Source organism: Oncorhynchus keta, chromosome 22 (genome assembly GCF_023373465.1).
Source record: "Oncorhynchus keta strain PuntledgeMale-10-30-2019 chromosome 22, Oket_V2, whole genome shotgun sequence".
Lineage (NCBI taxonomy): Eukaryota > Metazoa > Chordata > Actinopteri > Salmoniformes > Salmonidae > Oncorhynchus > Oncorhynchus keta.
This window is the reverse complement of record NC_068442.1, coordinates 46994537-47014741: the sequence shown is the minus strand read 5'-3', so window position 1 is coordinate 47014741 and position 20205 is coordinate 46994537. Positions and strand designations below refer to the sequence as shown.

General features: G+C 41.8%; 1 protein-coding gene across 4 annotated transcripts in view; it reads left to right on the top strand.

Annotated features, from left to right (window-relative positions):
* The window catches only part of LOC118401568 (guanine nucleotide-binding protein subunit beta-4), a 45767-nt gene that overhangs the window by 11854 nt on the left and 13708 nt on the right, over window positions 1-20205 (top strand). Inside the window, exons 1-3 of one of the 4 annotated variants that reach the window (XM_052475346.1) lie at window positions 2711-2915; window positions 18872-18955; window positions 19191-19229. In XM_052475346.1, coding sequence (XP_052331306.1) covers window positions 18899-18955; window positions 19191-19229 — 96 coding nt within the window. In that variant the 5' untranslated portion in view covers window positions 2711-2915; window positions 18872-18898. Of the gene's footprint in view, window positions 1-2710; window positions 2916-18828; window positions 18956-19190; window positions 19230-20205 lie in introns of those variants that run through there. The other 3 variants (XM_052475343.1, XM_052475344.1, XM_052475347.1) reach the window with 3 other exon arrangements.

Sequence of the window (20205 nt, the reverse complement as noted above, 5' to 3'; positions counted from 1 at the left end):
AATTTGGCTTGGCCCCTAAAACCCTCACAAACCTTTACAGATGCACAATTGAGAGCATCCTGTCGGGCTGTATCACTGCCTGGTACGGCAACTGCACCGCCCACAACCGCAGGGCTCTCCAGAGGATGGTGCAGACTGCCGAATGCATCACCAGGGGCAAACTACCTGCTCTCCAGGACACCTACAGCACCCGATGTCACAGGAAGGTCAAAAAGATCAACAAGGACATCAACCACCTGAGCCACGGCCAGCTATCATCCAGTAGGTGAGGTCAGTACAGGTGCATTAAAGCTATGACCGAGAGACTGAAAAACAGCTTCTATCTCAAGGACATTAGAATGTTAAATAGCTATCACTAGCCGGCTTCCACAAGGTTGCGCAACCATGCACCTCAGTGGCTGCAGCCCTATATACAGTTGAAGTCGGAAGTTTACATACACCTTAGCCAAATACATTTAAACTCAGTTTTTCCACAATTCCTGACATTTAATCCGAGTAAAAATTCCCTGTCTTAGGTCAGTTAGGATCACCACTTTATTTTAAGAATGTGAAATGTCAATGAATTTTGGCCCATTCCTCCTGACAGAGCTGGTGTAACTGAGTCAGGTTTGTAGGCCTCCTTGTTCGCACACGCTTTTTCAGTTCTGCCCACAAATGTTTTATCGGATTGAGGTCAGGGCTTTGTGAAGGCCACTCCAATACCATGACTTTGTTGTTCTTAAGCCATTTTGTTACAACTTTGGAAGTATGCTTGGGGTCATTGTTTTCCTACCTCATGATGCCACCCCCGTTTTTCACTGTTGCGATGGTGTGCAGTTGCAAACCATAGTCTGTTTTTTTTAATGGCGGTTTGGGAACAGTGGCTTCTTCCTTGCTGAGCGTCTTTTCAGGTTATGTTGATTATAGGACTCGTTTTTAATGTGGATATAGATACTTTTGTACCCGTTTCCTCCAGCATCTTCACACGGTCCTTTGCTGTTGTTCTGGGATTGATTTGCACTTTTCGCACCAAAGGACGTTCATCTCTAGGAGACAGAACGTGTCTCCCTCCTGAGCGGCATGACGGCTGCATGGTCCCATGGCGTTTATACTTGCGTACAATTGTTTGTACAGATGAACATGGTACCTTCTGGCGTTTGGAAATTGCTCCCAAGGATGAACCAGACTTGTGGAGGTCTACAATTTTTTTCTGAGGTCTTGGCTGATTTATTTGGATTTTTCCATGATGTCAAGTAAAGAGGCACTGAGTTTGAAGGTTGGCCTTCAAATACATCCACAGGTACACCTCCAATTGACTCAAATGATGTAAATTTGCCTAACAGAAGCTTCTAAAGCATGACATAATTTTCAGGAATATCCCAAGCTGTTTAAAGGTACAGTCAACTTACTGTATGTGAACTTCTGACCCACTGGAATTGTGATACAGTGAACTACAATTGTCTGTAAACAATTGTTGGAAAAATGTATTGTGTCATGCACAAAGTAGATGTACTAACCGACTTGCCAAAACTATAGTTGGTTAACAAGACATTTGTGGAGGTGTTGGAAAACGAGTTTTAATAACTCTAACCTAAGTGTATGTAAACTTCCAACTTCAACTGTACATAGACTTGGAATCACTGGGCACTTTAATAATGGAACACTAGTCACTTTAATAATGTTTGCATACTGGTTTACTCATCTCATATGTATATACTGTTTTTTATTCTACTGTATTTTAGGCAATGCTACTCCGATCTAATATTTATATATTTTTTAATTTCATTCTTTTACTTTTAGATTTGTGTGTATTGTTGTGAATTGTTAGATACTACTGTACTGTTGGAGCAAGGAACACAAGCATTTTTCTACACTCGCAATAACATTGCTAAATATGTGTGAACAATAACATTTGATTTTAAGCTTAATTCAACTGTCATACCCCATCAGAACCAATAATATTAACTTATTTTACTCCAACGTTTGTAAACAAGGTAAATGTAAACAAACACTATAAATGTAAACAAACACTTCAAACATGGTTAAAATTATAATTGTGATATCATGGATGCTCCGTCCTCACATCCATAGCTCTGTTATTAATTTGAGAGTGGTTACATTCCTCCAACCACATACCCCACCCAGCCTTTTCCTTAACAGGCGGGGACCAGCTTTGATATTGTTTCAACTGCTGATTGACGTTTTAAGTAAACACGGAATTACTTTGGAATTTCGTCATCGTAAAGCACTCTGACGCCCCTCTTACCGCACACTTCCCTTCCCAATCCACTGTGTGGCTCAAGAGCCACAGCTGTAACCGATACAACATGATGAAGGAATAATAAATGCAGTCGGCGGTTAAAACTCCGTCAACGTTTGAAAATAATATCAAATGTATCCAGACCTCTGCAATAGCTTTTCACGCACATCACTGTACCTATTTGTTTTATGTACTCCGTTCTTTCGTTTTATTGAGGGAGCGGAAAGACAATACCATTTTCCTGTGGGTAAAACAAAGCTATTGCGACACGATTGATTTGCTCATTATTGTACAAGAAAAACGGACACTTAAGTAAGTAGAGCAAACTCACTGAAATAAATGTAAAAACGTGTCTTATGAATACGTTTGAACATGTTTTAGAAATAGGTCATATTAAAACACACTACATCTCTGTGAGTGCACCCCTCGGCGCACTGTTGCCATGTTCCCAGTTTCCTCATGGGTGTGGTGATTAGATTGGTTGGTGAACATTCTGTCAAATCCTGACCGAGTTGCGCGAGTCCCTGGCCCTTTAAATCAGTTAAATCGTCTTAAAATTAATACCGCTATCTTGACATTTCTTTCACAACCGAGACCATGTTTGCCATTTGAAAACGGACTATCGTGACACTGATTGGAACGACGTGGACAGTCCCCCAAAAAAATCCAGTTTCAGGTAATAACGTGTGCTTAAACGAGCTGAACCTCTTGGCATTTTCTTGCTTTTATTTCCTGCTTTGGGTACACCCTATACAATACGGTTTGATATCGGCCTTTGTTTTGCATTGAGGTTGCAAAACATTAAGAGATGAATTGATACATTAAAAACCCCATATATTGAATAGTGTTCATCATAATAGCTACTTATATATCTTTCAAGGCTTGCTGTTTTTCTCACTTTTATTGGTGATGATTCGGTGTTATCGAAACGCGGCCTTGCACGTCTGACGGAAATAAACGACCTACTGTAGGCTATAGATTAATACGACTATATTCACGATTATAATAACGAAGCCTTATTCAGATATGTAGAGCAAGATACCGGTGGTATTCATTTTTCGTCTTTTTATTTTTTTTATTTACATTTATCAATTATAGATGACATTCTGTTCATTTGAGCGGCAACTTGTAGCAAGCCTGCTAATGTAACGGGGCTTGAAAATACCTGCCACGATCATTGATATGGGTTTGGAGATATAAAATATCTCAATATTTCATTTTGTCAAAGCAACACGTGTTCAAGAATCTGTCAGAACAGAGAAGAACCTTCCAATTCAGTGTTGAGGTGCTGTTACAACGCAACAATATTGTAACAAAGTTGGGACTTTCATACGTCATATCTCTCTGATTGTATCCACAATCCGCATTAAAATGATAGCCATTTTCCTATAGTTTCTTACAATACGCCTGTTGTCTAGTTCTGTAACTCGCGCACTGTTTGTTTTTGCTGTAGTTATTATTTATACATTGCATCTGCAGTATGATACAGTTTAAAACAATATCATGACATGTTTAATAAGGCCTCAGACCAGACCAGTTGAGGTAATGCAGTGTTGTAAACAGCATTACCACTATCTGTTATCATAGTATGTAAACTTTGACCTGTAATACTGTAGCTGTTTGTGATCGGGTAGGCAATAGAACAAAAACATGCTGGGTATGTTTTAGTAAGGTGTATCTTTTTACAGTGGCTATGCGATAAGTGGCAAATGATTTATTAGAGAAGATATGAAGATCATGATTGATATGCATCTATCGTATACTGCATGCATTTTCTAATGTCTGCACTTGTAAATACTGCCGTGTAAATACTCAGCTTGTCCGGGAAATAATTAGCCTATCTGGGCAGTCAATTCGTGTGTTATAATTCTCCAGATGTTTGGAATAGTCATTCTGGGAGGTGAACAAGTTGTCACCTGGTAGGGCTTCCACGTCTCCTTTTGTCTTCACACAGGTTTAAGTCATGTCCACCTCTTGGCAACTATACATCACCCTATTGGAGATTGCTCCTGAGTGGCGCAGTGGTCTAAGGCACTGCATCTCAGTGCTAGATGTGTCACTACAGTCCCTGGTTTGAATCTCAGCTGTATCACATCCGGCTGTGATTGGGAGTCCCATAGGGTGGTGAACAATTGGCCCAGTGTCATCTGGGTTTGGTCGGTGTAGGTCGTCATTGTAAATAAGAATTTGTAATTAACTGACTTGCCTAGTTTTAAAAAATGTATGCATATCATCCCAAAACCACCGCACCTGCTCACACACAACACACACACACACAAAATGTTGTTTAATTCCCCACAAGACTGACATTTCATACTCACATCACACTCTGTCACAGTGTGACGTGACCAATATCTAACACTCCAAACATTCACAATAACATTCTTACAACCATGGCTTTTGACCCACCTGTTACAGTGGTTTAACACAAAACACATATCAGATCAAACCCATTCATAAGTCCTATTCAGCCAGCAATACCAATTCACCAGAGACAATGTTACTTTGAAAATGAATCCAATCTTCAATTTAAAGCTGGATACATTTAGGGCTGGCACCATTACCGAAATAACTGTGTAACTGACGGTTATGAATGAAGACTGTAAAACTGTCATGAAAATAAAATATTGGTCATAACCATAATAATAAAATGTTTTAAAAAATGTATATAATCATTTGATTTTTTGAGGGGTGGAACGAACAGCTGACTGAAGACGGGACAGCCTGGCATTGGTGTGGTTGTTTCTGTGGTAGCGTGGATTCTTAATGTGATTAAACTTGGTTGCTCCTTTGCTGAAACAAACAAGGTGTCGTAAGTAAACAGTCTACATGCCATGCTAATGTAGAAATGGTAATTTCAAGTAATGTTAAAGGTAGACACAGCAAAATGACCTTTGCCACTAGCAGTGCCGCAGATACTGAGATGAGTGAGATGCAAGACTTTGCTCCCACACAGTCACACGCAGTATCTGCCACGTACATTGGGTTCGCTTCATGCTGTTAGAGCATGGTAGGTTCAGACCAAAACAGCTGAGAAGTTTAGCCGAGCCTTGCACTACAAAGGTCTTCATTTTTGTGTGACCCACTATGCTGTTTGCTTTCTGAATTTACGTCATATGGCTGAGTCTACCGTTTAACTGATGTGGCTCTGTAATGTCAGTTGAGTTTCATATAATAAAAAAAAATCACAGGACATATTGATGGGTACTCTTCCTGCTTTTACTTCCTACTTTGACTTCCTGCTTTGCTCCTATGGGTACACTCGCAATGGCCTCCAGTCCACCCATTATGCCATCATTGACTTGAATGAGGATGCCAGTTCTATTCATTCTATTTCAATGTAGCACATGCAGTCAGGAGAGGAGGAGAGTGGAAAATGTGGCTACTTTGAAGAATCTAACTTTTTTTTGGTTACTACATGATTCCATATGTGTTATTCCATAGTTTTGACGTCTTCACTATTATTCTACAATGTAGAAAATAGTCTAAATAAATAAAAACCCTGGAATGAGTAGGTGTGTCTAAACCTTTGACTGGTACTGTATACAAAATTATGTAGACACACCTTCAAATGAGTGGATTCTGCTATTTCACCCACACCCATTAAATAGTACCCGCAAAATACCAGTCTCAACGTCAACAGTGAAGAGCGACTCCGGGATGCTGGCCTTGTAGGCAGAGTTCCTCTGTCCAGTGTCTGTGTTGTTTTGCCCATCTTAATCTTTTCTTTTTATTGGCCAGTCTAAGATATGGCTTTTTTTTTGCAACTCTGCCTAGAAGGCTAGCATCCCGGAGTCGCCTCTTCAGTGTTGGCGTTGAGACTGGTATTTTGCGGGTACTATTTAATGAAGCTACCAGTTGAGGACTTGTGAGGCGTCTGTTTCTCAAACTAGACACTAATGTACTTTTCCTGTTGCTCAGTTGTGCACCGGAGCCTCCCACTCCTCTTTCTATTCTGGTTAGAGCCAGTTTGTGCTGTTCTGTGAAGGGAGTAGTACACAGCATGGAATAGCCTTAATTTCTCAGAACAAGAATAGACTGACACATTTCAGAAGAAAGTGCTTTGTTTCTGGCCATTTTGAGCCTGTAATTGACCCCACAAATGCTGATACTCCAGATACTGAATTAGTCTAAAGAAGGCCAGTTTTATTGCTTCTTTAATCAGGACAACAGTTTTCAGTTGTGCTAACATAATTGCAAAAGTGTTTTCTAATGATCAATTAGCCTTTTTAAAATTATAAACTTGGATTAGCTAACACGACGTGCCATTTGAGCACAGGAGTGATGGTTGCTCATAATGGGCCTCTGTACGCTATGTAGATATTCTAGAAAAAAATCGGACGTTTCCAGCTACAATAGTCATTTACAACATTAACAATGTCTACAGTCGTGGCCAAAAGTTTTGAGAATGACACATACTAATTTTCACAAAGTTTGCTGCTTCAGTGTCTTTAGATATTTTTGTAAGATGTTACTATTGAATACTGAAATGAAATTATTGTAACAACATGAAGTTGATGCAAAGAGTCACTATTTGCAGTGTTGACCCTTCTTTTTCAAGACCTATTGCAATCTGTCCTGAAATGCTGTCAATGAACTTCTGGGCCACATACTGACTGATGGCAGCCCATTCTTGCATAAACAATTCTTGGAGTTTGTCAGAATTTGTGGGGTTTTGTTTGTCCACCCGCCGCTTGAGGATTGACCACAAGTTCTCAATGGGATTAAGGTCTGGGCAGTTTCCTGGACATGGACCCAAAATATCAATGTTTTGTTCCCCAAGCCACTTAGTTATCATTTTTGCCTTATGGCAAGGTGCTCCATCATGCTGGATTAGGCATTGTTCGTCAACAAACTGTTCCTGGATGGTTGGGAGAAGTTGCACCTCGGAGGATGTGTTGGTACCATTCTTTATTCCTGGCTGTGTTCGTAGGCAAAATTGTGAGTGAGCCCACTCCCTTGGCTGAGAAGCAACCCCACACATGAATGATCTCAGGATGCTTTACTGGCATGACACAGGACTGATGGTAGCGCTCACCTTGTCTTCTCCGGGCAAGCTTTTTTTCCAGATGCCCCAAACAATCGGAAAGGGGATTCATCAGAGAAAATGACTTGACCCCAGTCCTCAGCAGTCCAATCCTTGTACCTTTTGCAGAATATCAGTCTGTCCCTGATGTTTTTCCTGGAGAGAAGGGACTTCTTTGCTGCCCTTCTTGACACCAGGCCATCCTCCAAAAGTCTTCGCCTCACTGTGCTTGCAGATGCACTCACACCTGGCTGCTGCCATTCCTGAGCAAGCTCTGTACTGGTGGTACCCCGATCCCGCAGCTGAATCAACTTTAGGAGATGGTCCTGGCACTTGCTGGACTTTCTTGGGCGGCCTGAAGCCTTCTTCACAACAATTGAACCGCTCTCCTTGAAGTTCTTGATGATCTGATAAATGGTTGATTTAGGTGCAATCTTACTGGCAGCAATCTCCTTGTCTGTGAATTCCTTTTTGTGCAAAGCAATGATGACGGCACGTGTTTCCTTGCAGGTAACCCTGGTTGACAGAGGAAGAACAATGATTCCAAGTACCACCCTCCTCTTGAAGCTTCCAGTCTGTTATTTGAACTCAATCAGCATGACAGAGTGATCTCCAGCTTTGTCCGTGTCAACACTCACACCTGTGTTAACGAGAGAATCACTGACATGATGTCAGCTTGGTCCTTTTGTGGCAGGGCTGAAATGCAGTGGAAATGTTTTTTGGGGATTCAGTAAATTTGCATGGCAAAGAGGGACTTTGCAATTAATTGCAATTCATCTGATCACTCTTCATAACATTCTGGAGTAAATGCAAATTGCCATCATACAAACTGAGGCAGTAGACTTAGAAAATTAATATTTGTGTCATTCTCAACTTTTGGCCACGACTGTACACTGTATTTCTGATCAATTTGATGTTATTTAATGGACAAACAATGTGCTTTGCTTTCAAAAACAGGGACATTTGTAAGTGACCCCAAACTTCTGAACAGTAGTTGTATTATATATAATTATGTATTGGGGGGATTTGAATGGTTATTACAGGAACTGCGGTCATTTGGCTGGCCAATAACTGTCATCCAAAATTCCATGACCTTCACAGCCCTAGATAATACTAAACTATGATAATCCTTAGGATTAGGTTACAGTCAAGTCTAACATTGTGACCTACTCAGGAGAGGTGAAGTTAGTGGGCTTGTGACCGTAAGAGTGTTTGGGTGAGACACACAGACCGTACTCCCAATAGAGCTCTTTTCAAGTGATGCGCGCACTTCCCGACATTGAAGGTTCTCTAGCAGGATGGCTGATGTCGGGACCTTGACAAACTGAACAGTGAGTGTGTGATGATCATGAAAACACGCAAGACTGATGGCTATAGCTATTAGCAAGTCTATTATTCGTCTGGCTTTATCTAGCTCTATTTGTGATATTTTCTCGCCTCACTGGCTTGCAAGGTAATCAATTCTCTGATGTCTGTGACGTTGTAGACGATAACCATCTGATCACGTTTCTTAACCTCTTGCTCCTACCTGACACGCAGGCGTCCCATCTAGACATCTGGAAATGCAAATGCGCTACGCTAAATGCTAATAGTACTAGTTAAAACTCAAACGTTCATTAAAATACACATGCAGGGTATTGAATTAAAGCTACACTCGTTGTGAATCCAGGCAACAAGTCAGATTTTTAAAATGCTTTTCGGCGAAAGCATGAGAAGCTATTATCTGATAGCATGTAACACCCCAAAAGACCCGCAGGGGACATAAACAAAATAATTAGCATAGTCGGCGCTACACAAACCGCACAAATAAAATATAAAACATTCATTACCTTTGACCATCTTCTTTGTTGGCACTCCTAGATGTCCCATAAACATCATTATTGGGTCTTTTTTTCGATTAAATCAGTCCATATATAGCCTAGATATCGATCTATGAAGACTGTGTGATAAACTTAAAAAAATAGCGTCTTATAACGTAACGTCATTTTTTTAAATTAAAAAAGTTGACGATAAACTTTCACAAAACACTTCGAAATACTTTTGTAATGCAACTTTAGGTATTAGTAAATGTTAATAAGCGACCAAATTGATCACGAGGCGATGTATATTCTATAGGGGTACGTCTGGAAATAATGTCCGGGTAAATCTCAACCAAAATATCTGGTCCGAGACCTGAAGAAATGCGCTGTCTCTTCTTCGTTTGACCAAGAAACAAAGCCTAGGCAAATGACAAGACTGTTGACATCGTGTGGAAGCTGTAGGAATTGCAATCTCGGCTCCAGGTAATTTGCTTTCCCATAGACAATACATGCAAGTGGCGCATTGATATATTTTCCAATTTTCAGTGATCAGATTTTCCTGCGCTTTTCGATGAAACGCACGTTCTGTTATAGTCACAGCCGTGATTTAACCAGTTTTATAAACGTCTGAGTGTTTTCTATCCACACATACTAATCATATGCATATACTATATTCCTGGCATGAGCAGCAGGGCGCTGAAATGTTGCGCGATTTTTAACAGAATGTTCGAAAAAGTAGGTGGTAGGAGTAACAGGTTAATGAGGATCAGACCTTTTTTTCCAGGTTTCCCCCAAAATGACATACCCAAATCTAACTGCCTGTAGCTCACGAGCTGAAGCAAAATATGCATATTTTTGATACTATTTGAAAGGAAACACTTTCAAGTTTGGAAATGTGAAATTAATATAGGAGAATATAACACATTAGATCTAATAAAAGATAATACAGAGAGAGAACCAACTGTTCTTTTGTATTTATTTTTGTGTACCATCATCTTTTAAATGCAAGAGAAAGGCCATAATGTATCATTCTAGCCCAGGCTGAATTTATGTTTTGGCCACTAGATGGCAGCAGTGTATGTGAAAAGTTTTCAGACTGATCTAATGAACCATTGCATTTCTGTTCAAAATTTGGTATCAAGACTGCCCAAATGTGTCTAATTGGTGTAGTAACACCAAACTTTTCAAGTTCATAACTGTGCACTCTCCTCAAACAATAGCATGGTGTTCTTTCACTCTAGTAGCTACTGTAAATTGGAAACTGCAGATAGATTATTTATTTTTATTTTACCTTTATTTAACTAGGCAAGTCAGCTAAGAACAAATTCTTATTTTCAATGACTGCCTAGGAACAGTGAGTTAACTGCCTGTTCAGGGGCAGAACGACAGATTTATACCTTGTCAGGTCTGGGATTTGATCTTGCAACCTTCCGGTTACTAGTCCAACACTCTAACCACTAGGCTACGCTGCTTAGTGGTTAGATTAACAGGAATGTAAGCTTTTTGTCCGTATCAGATATGTCTTATGTCCTGGGAAATGTTCTTGTTACTTTCAACGCTAATTGCATTAGCCTACATTAGCTCAACCATCCCGAGGGGGACCAAAAACTGCCATAAAAAATACAGTTTGCAACTGCACATGGGGACAAAGATCGTACTTTTTGGAGAAATGTCCTCTGGTCTGATGAAACAAAACTAGAACTGTTTGGCCATAATGACCATCATTATGTTTGGAGGAAAAAGGGGGATGCTTGCAAGCTGAAGAACACCATCCCAACTGTGAAGCACGAGCGTTGCAGCATCATGTTTTGGGGGTGCTTTGCTGCAGGGGGGACCGGTGCACTTCACAAAATAGATGGCATCATAAGGCAGGAACATTATGTGGATATATTGAAGCAACATCTCAAGACATCAGTCAGGAAGTTAAAGTTTGGTCCCAAATGGGTCTTCCAAATGGACAATGACCTATGGACAATACTTCCAATGTTGTGGCAAAATGGCTTAAGGACAACAAGGTCATGGTATTGGAGTGGCCATCACAAAGCCCTGACCTCAATCCTATAGAACATTTGTTGGCAGAACTGAAAAAGCGTGTGCGAGCAAGGAGGCCTACGAACCTGACTGAGTTACTGTCAGGAGGAATGGGCCAAAATTCACCCAACTTATTGTGGGAGGCTTGTGGAAGGCAACCCGAAACGTTTGTCCCAAGTTAAACAATTTAAAGGCAATTCTACCAAATACTAATTGAGTGTATTGTAAACTTCTGACCCACTGGGAATGTGATGAAAGAAATAAAAGCTGAAATCAATCATTCTCTCTACTATTATTCTGCCATTTCATAATTCTTAAAATAAAGTGGTGGTCCAAACTGACCTAAGACAGGGAATTGTTACTAGGATTAAATGTCAGGAATTGGGAAAACTGAGTTTAAATGTACTTGGCTAAGGTGTATGTAGACTTCCGATTTCAACTGTAAGTGAAGCCTAGAAGTTGAATCGAGGCCTGGAAGCCAAAGCTACATGTGATATTACAACAGAAGGTGCTTTGAGGACATCTTGTTGAATTTCCAGTGACTTTAACCCAGCAGACATTGTGTGTGTGTGTGAGTGTGTGAGAGGCATTCTTTTGTGGGTGTATTGTGTTGTGTGTGTGCATGCACATGTTTGTTTATTTCACATGTTGAATTGGGAATGCATTTATGCATGTGTGTGTCAGCGTTGGTTACAATAGTGCTGAACTGGGCAGGTGGTGGATGTTGTAGAGCCTTCCTTCCATGGCCAGACTTAGGGCCTGCATACTGAGGTGGTGCCAAGCACTTAACAATAGGGAGCAAGTGCAGAACTCCACATTGTCATCACCGTCTCTGTGCCATTCACTGGGCCTCTCATTTAGGGCTGGGTGACATGGCCAAAACATCATATGATGTTTTTTATTATTATTAAAACATTTAAAAATTGTACTTTTACCCCTTTTTTCATGATATCCAATTGGTAGTTAGTCTTGTCCCATCGCTGCAACTCCCGTACAGACTCGGGAGAGGTGAAGGTCAAGAGCCATGCGTTCTCCGAAACACAACCCCGACAAGCTGCCTGCTTCTTGACACACTGCTCGCTTAACCCGGAAGCCAGCCGCACCGGGATCGAACCCGGATCTGTAGTGACGCCCCTAGCCCTGCGCCACTTGTGAGGCCTCATTATTTGAAATGTTTACAGTATTTGACGGTATTTTTATGTTTTTGAATAATGAAAGTAAAATATTTGCTTCATGAGTAGTGCATGACCCTAGGGTGCAACGCATGCAGTCGTGGACAAAAATATTTACACCCTTGTACTTTTTTCAAATAATGCATCATTTTGTCTAGACAATTGTTGAAATTAAAACATATTTTGGTATCCACATATGTATGTCTTTAGTGTGCAGTTGAACAAAACAAAAACAATCTGAATAATTTACTAAAAGAAATCCTAAAATGGCCCGGACAATATTATTGGCACCTTCTGGAAGTAGTTTTAGAAATAATGAGATTTCAAGCAGGTGATTCTCATTCACTTTGGAATTGAACCCACCTATGGGGAGTTGAAGGTGCCTGCAGTATAAACATCACATATTCAACCAGTTTGAGTAGAGAAATAGACTCATTTTCCTGTTTTGTGTCACTGTGTACCGCAATGAGCATGGACAAAATAAAGAAAAACAGAAAATGATCTGAGGAGGTCAGACACAAGATTGTAGCCAAACATGGACAATCTCAAGGCTTCAAGTCCATCTCCAGAGACCTTGGTGTTCCTGTTTCCACCGTACGTAATGTTATCAAGACGTTTAAGGCCCGTGCCACTGTATCCAACCTCACTGGATGTGGCTGCAAGAGAACTTGATGGAAGATTGCAGCAAAGGATTGTTTGAATGGTGGAGAAAGCACCTCGGTCAACTGCCACACAGATTCAAGCTGACCTTCAGACACAAGTTACGACATTGTCTACTCGCACCATCCGTCGCCAACTCAATGAAAGGGGGTTATATGGTAGGAGACCCAGGAGGACCCCACTACTGAGAGAAAGACATAAGAAAGCCCGACTGCAATTTGTCAAAACACAACTGAACATGCCAAAAATCCTTCTGGGAGAATGTCCTGTGGACAGAATGAGACCAAATTAGAGCTTTTTGGTAAAGCACACCATCTCTGTGTTTACAGGAAACAAAATGAAGCTTTCAAAGAAAAGAACACCTTCCCTACAGTCTAACATGGAGAAGGTTCAGTGATGTTTTGGGGTTCCTTTGCTGCTTCTGGCACTGGGTGCCTTGAACTTGTGCATGACATCAGGAAATCAGAAGAATACCAAGGTATTTTGGAGCGCAGTCTCAGACCCAGTGTCAGAAAGCTGGGTCTCCATCGACGGTCATGGGTCTTCCAGCAGGACAATGACCACAAACACACTTCAAAAAGAGCCCAGGAAGGGTTCAAGACAAAACTCTGGACTGTTTTGAAGTGGCCAGCAATGAGTCCAGATGTAAATCCCATTGAAAACTTGTGGAGAGATCTGAAAATAGCAGTAACAATAATCGGTATCGGTGTTGAAAAATCAGTCGAGCTCTAATAGGAAGCACTTGATTGCAGTTTTTTTTATACCAAAGGCTATGCCTCTATGTTAAGTTTACGGTGTCAATCATTTTGTCAGTGCCATTGTCTGTTTATTTTATGATTTAAATGTATATATTAAGTTCTGGATCATAAACAACGGTTATGTAATATTAACAGTGAAATAAAGAATTGTGGAGACCAAATACTTTGTTCAATTTCAACTTATTTTTACGAAAAATTGAGTTACTCGAGAAAAAAAAAGTGCAAGGGTGCCAATAATTTTGGCCACGACTGTACATTCTAAGTGATTTCAACGGGTCTTGCTCCATTCGGATTGTTTTCTACTGTTCAAATAAGCTTCAACCAAAAATAATTGTATACATTTTCATCAATTTCTTTATTTCCTGCATTCATTTGAGATCATTTCCTTATTGCCATGTAGGGCTGTAAGATATGGGCAAAAAACCTAGGCCTTATTTTTAACCAAATGTTGCATTTGTGATTTGACTTCTGATTTTGATCAAAACACTTGGGTGAACTGTTGGAATCATGGAAAAAATAATGATTTTTGTCACTTGTGCTCGCTCTCTGGCTTCTAGGTCCCCAGGCTGCTTATTATGTAGAAAACAGGTGCGCATAGCTATCGTTACTGGCACCTGCGTGTCGTCAGACTCACCTGGACTCCATCACTTCCCTGATTAACTTCCCTATATATGTCACCCCGTTTTGGTTCCTTCCCCAGGCATCATTGTTTCTGTTTCCTGTCTGTGTGTTGTTTGTGTTTCTTGTTTTATGGTTTGTTTTGTTTATTGATTAAATCACTCACTCCCTGAACTTGCTTCCCGACTCTCAGCGCACTCGTTACAATTATTCTAATTCTATAGTTCGAAGATAATAGTGGGCACTTTGAGTACAATATTTGAAATGACAACGAATGAAAAATGCCAGGGAGGAGTTATTGTGACAGGGTAGGAACCAAGGTGTTGGTCAGTGTTTCCTAGGGGGACCCTATCATCTTTGGCTACATTAAATATTTTCTCTAAGGTACTTCATGTAGATAACATATTCATGCTTCACCTATTCCTCTTTGATTTAGAATACACTGTTTCACAAACAACCTACTGATTTAGGCCTACCCCATCACTGGTATCAGGCTGTATAGTTAGCTATGTTTGCTCTGACGCAGTACATTTATTAGCTAGCGATTAGCATTAGCACCTAACACGATTTAGCCACAACTTGCTAAGAAAAGACAAACTAGCTGTTTGCAGATGTAAGAAACACGAACTAAGTGTAATTATAGAATGCTTGTGGATTTATACTAAGAAGCAAAGTGGAAACCGCATCCTAGTCATCAACATTTTTGCAGATGCTGCAGACTGAACCCAAGTGTCTTGTAGTCGAGCGACAACAAATGCGCTCGTTGCGTGACGGGCTAGGTCTGTGGGCAGGGCTAGGTCTGTGGGCAGGGCTAGGTCTGTGGGCAGGGCTAGGTCTGTGGGCAGGGCTAGGTCTGTGGGCAGGGCTAGGTCTGTGTGGAAAGCGGCATCTAGAGCGCTAGAGGAGAGAGACCACTACACACGGCGTATCACATTTAACAAACCAAACATTCAAATACCTTTTATAGAAGGTAAAAACCCAAACCGGTCCGTGCATCAATACCGGTATATAGTAAAAGACGGTATACCGCCCAGCCCTACTCCCAGTCCACCACCACCACCACTGAATATGGGTTATTAGAATCAGAGAGAGCCTCATAAATGGGAAAGGCAAAGGGGATACCTAATCAGTTGCACAACAATGCATTCAACCGAAATGTCTTCCACATATAACCCTGGATCAGAAGGGTACGGGGGAACTGCCTTAATCGCCATCGGCCCCCGAGAAGCAGTTGTTGAGGGTTAACGCCTTGTTCGAGAAATGTGTCATTTGAGTAGATTACAAAAGTAGAGTAAACATTCCAGATTGAACCTTTTTAGGGCATACTTTTGAAGTCTAGAAATGTAGTGTTCCATTTTTGAGGATTGAATTCATTATTTTGCATTTCACAGGCGCAAATATGTTTAATTAAGCATATGTGCATAATGTTATGCTTAATGGTTCAAATGGAATGAGCTTATATGTTGGCCAGTGAGAAATGTAAGCTACTTTATAGTGTAAGGCAGCAGCAAGTCACTGGTAAGCTGACGTCAAAGGCTCTGCAGGGGGCTTCAGCATGTGTCATGACAGAAACAGCATTCCCAGACAGAAGTGTTGCTTTCTCCACTGTCTTACCTTTGTCAGTGCGCTTCCTATATGATGCAGACATATTTTTTAAATGTATTCTGCAGTGGAAATAGAATGGCAAACCAGTCTTCAATAGAGCCTTGAGTAGAATAGTTTTGGAATAAGCAGGTTGTACGTACAGTGGCATTCAAGTGAATATACAGTATGTGTGTATTAAAATATATATATATATATCAAATACCAGTCCGGACACCTGCTGAAGCAAGGCCCCTGCAGAGCCTTGACGTGTGTGTGTGTGTGTGTGTGTGTGTGTGTGTGTGTGTGTGTGTACACTGCTCAAAAAATAAAGGGAACACTAAAATAACACATCCTACATCTGAATGAATGAAATATTGTCATTAAATACTTTTTTCTTTACATAGTTGAATGTGCCGACAACAAAATCACACAAAAATTAACAATGGAAATCAAATTTATCGACCCATGGAGGTCTGGATTTGGAGTCACACTCAAAATTAAAGTGGAAACCACACTACAGGCTGATCCAACTTTGATGTAATGTCCTTAAAACAAGTCAAAATGAGGCTCAGTAGTGTGTGTGGCCTCCACGTGCCTGTATGACCTCCCTACAACGCCTGGGCATGCTCCTGATGAGGTGGCGGATGGTCTCCTGAGGGATCTCCTCCCAGACCTGGACTAAAGCATCCGCCAACTCCTGGACAGTCTGTGGTGCATGGAGCGAGACATGATGTCCCAGATGTGCTCAATTGGATTCAGGTCTGGGGAACGGGCGGGCCAGTCCATAGCATCAATGCCTTCCTCTTGCAGGAACTGCTGACACACTCCAGCCACATGAGGTCTAGCATTGTCTTGCATTAGGAGGAACCCAGGGCCAACCGCACCAGCATATGGTCTCTCAAGGGGTCTGAGGATCTCATCTCGGTACCAAATGGCAGTCAGGCTACCTCTGGCGAGCACATGGAGGGCTGTGCGGCCCCCCCAAAGAAATGCCACACCATGACTGACCCACCGCCAAACCGGTCATGCTGGAGGATGTTGCAGGCAGCAGAACGTTTCCACGGCGTCTCCAGACTCTGTCATGTCTGTCACATGTGCTCAGTGTGAACCTGCTTTCATCTGTGAAGAGCTTAGGGCGCCAGTTGCGAATTTGCCAATCTTGGTGTTTTCTGGCAAATGCCAAACGTCCTGCACGGTGTTGGGCTGTAAGCACAACCCCCACCTGTGGACGTCGGGCCCTCATACCACCCTCATGGAGTCTGTTTCTGACCGTTTGAGCAGACACATGCACATTTGTGGCCTGCTGGAGGTCATTTTGCAGGGCTCTGGCAGTGCTCCTCCTGCTCCTCCTTGCACAAAGGCTGAGGTATCGGTCCTGCTGCTGGGTTGTTGCCCTCCTACGGCCTCCTCTACGTCTCCTGATGTACTGGCCGGTCTCCTGGTAGCGCCTCCATGCTCTGGACACTACGCTGACAGACACAGCAAACCTTCTTGCCACAGCTCGCATTGATGTGCCCTCCTGGATGAGCTGCCCTACCTGAGCCACTTGTGTGGGTTGTAGACTCCGTCTCATTCTTCCACTAGAGTGAAAGCACCGCCAGCATTCAAAAGTGACCAAAACATCAGCCATGAAGCATAGGAACTGAGAAGTGGTCTGTGGTCACCACCTGCAGAACCACTCCTTTATTGGGGATGTCTTGCTAATTGCCTATAATTTCCACCTGTTGTCTATTCCATTTGCACAACAGCATGTGAAATGTATTGTCAATCAGTGTTGCTTCCTAAGTGGACAGTTTGATTTCACAGAAGTGTGATTGACTTGGAGTTACATTGTGTTGTTTAAGTGTTCCCTTTATTTTTTTGAGGTGTGTGTGTATTTCCACATTGTAGAATAATAGTGAAGACATCAACACTAGGAAATAACACATATGAAATCATGTAGTTACCAAAAAAGTGTTAAACAAATCCAAATCTATTTTATTTGAGATTTTTCAAAGTAGCCACCCTTTGCCTTGATGACAGCTTTGCACATTATCTCACAAATGTTATTTATTTTCCAATGTGGAACAAATCAATTCCCTAGCAGACTAATTGCTAAACCATCGAAATGGAACTTAAACACTAATTCAGGGTTGCGTCGCACCACATCAGCATTGCTTGCTTGTTTAGGGGTTTTAGGCTGCGTTTCTGTATAGCACTTTGTGACATCGGCTGATGTAAAAAAGGGCTTTATAAATACATTTGATTGATTTTGATTCTGGATAGAATTGCTGCAAAAATGAAAGGGGCCTGGCGCTCCAAACATTTCTGAAGAGTGCTCTGTGACCCACATTCAGGCTCCCCTAGGTAAAGGAAGTGGACACACACACACACACACACACACACACACACACACAGCCTAGTGTTATAGTACAGTAACACCCTTCATTTGCACATCAAATCATATTCAAACAATCAATGGCCGGGCATGGAGCTAAAGCAGCACAGTGCAAAACACCAGGCCTGATTGAGTGGAAAAGGTTAGAGTCTATGACCTTTTGAACCAGACTGGAGGGGATTGAAGACCCGGGCCTCCCCTAGTAGTGCCTGTATCTGGGTACAGGCTGCCTGTGTCTGGGTACAGGCTGCCTGTGTCTGGGTACAGGCTGCCTGTGTCTGGGTACAGGCTGCCTGTGTCTGGGTACAGGCTGCCTGTGTCTGGGTACAGGCTGCCTGTGTCTGGGTACAGGCTGCCTGTGTCTGGGTACAGGCTGCCTGTGTCTGGGTACAGGCTGCCTGTGTCTGGGTACAGGCTGCCTGTGTCTGGGTACAGGCTGCCTGTGTCTGGGTACAGGCTATTGCCCCTCCACTCAGGCCAAAGCAGCCCCATCCACAGGATGTCCATGTTTATTCCAGCCTAGGGAAGTGCTCCTCTGAAAGTTTGTCTGTCTGTGTTTTGCAGGTATCAACTCGTCTGTGTGTTTTTTTTATTTTTACAAACCCAGTATTCCTGAACACATCACAGAGGGACAATGAGTGAGCTGGAACAGTTACGGCAGGAAGCAGAGCAACTACGCAATCAAATCCGGGTATGGGGTGTGTGTCTGTGTGTGTCTTATCTAAACCGTAAAGATATTTGCAGAATAATGTTTCAGATAAGCATTCGATGCCATTCCTTGGCATCTATCTATCAGCCATTCAAATCATATTATACTGATACTGGAACTGCTGTCTGATATACTCTGTTTCCTTATATGCACCTTATATGTTAGAACCTTTCAGTCTCTCAAAACTCTGAACTCTGAACTTTTTTTTTTTTTACAGGATGCTAGAAAAGCCTGTAGTGACTCCACTCTTTCACAGGTAAAGGATTACACATTTACTTACAGTTTAAGTCGGAAGTTTACATACACTAAGGTTGGAGTCATTTAAAACTTGTTTCTTTCAACCACTCCACAAATTTCTTGCTAACAAACTATAGTTTTGGCAAGTCGGTTAGGGCATTTACTTTGTGCATGACACAAGTAATTTTTCCAACAGTTTTTTTACAGACAGATTATTTCACTTACAGTGAATTATATCACAATTCCAGCGGGCCAGAAGTTCATATACACACACTTGACTGTGCCTTTAAACAGCTTGGAAAATTCCAGAAAATTATGTCATGGCTTTAGAAGCTAATTGACATCATTTGAGTCAATTGGAGGTGTACCTGTGGATGTATGTCAAGGCCTACTTTCAAACGCAGTGCCTCTTTGCTTGACATCATGGGATCAGCCAAGACCTCAGAAAAACAATTGTAGAACTCCAAGTCTGGTTCATCCTTGGGAGCATATTCCAAACACTTGAAGGTACCACGTTAATCTGTACAAACAATAGTACGGAAGTATAAACACCATGGGACCACGCAGCCGTCATAACGCTCAGGAAGGAGATGCGTTCTGTCTCCTCGAGATGAACGCACTTTAGTACGAAAAGTGCAAATCAATCCCAGAACAACAACAAAGGACCTTGTGAAGATGCTGGAGGAAATGGGTACACAAGTATCTATATACACAGTAAAACGAGTCCTATATCGACATAACCCGAAAGGCCGCTCAGCAAGGAAGAAGCCACTGCTCCAAAACCACCATTAAAAAGCCAGACTACGGTTTGCAACTGCACATGGGGACAAAGATTGTACTTTTTGGAGAAATGTCCTCTGGTCTGATGAATCAAAAATAGAACTGTTTGGGCATAATGACCGTCATTATGTTTGGAGGAAAAAGGGTGAGGCTTGCAAGCCGAAGAACACCATCCCAACCGTGAAGCACGGGGGTGGCAGCATCATGTTGTGGGG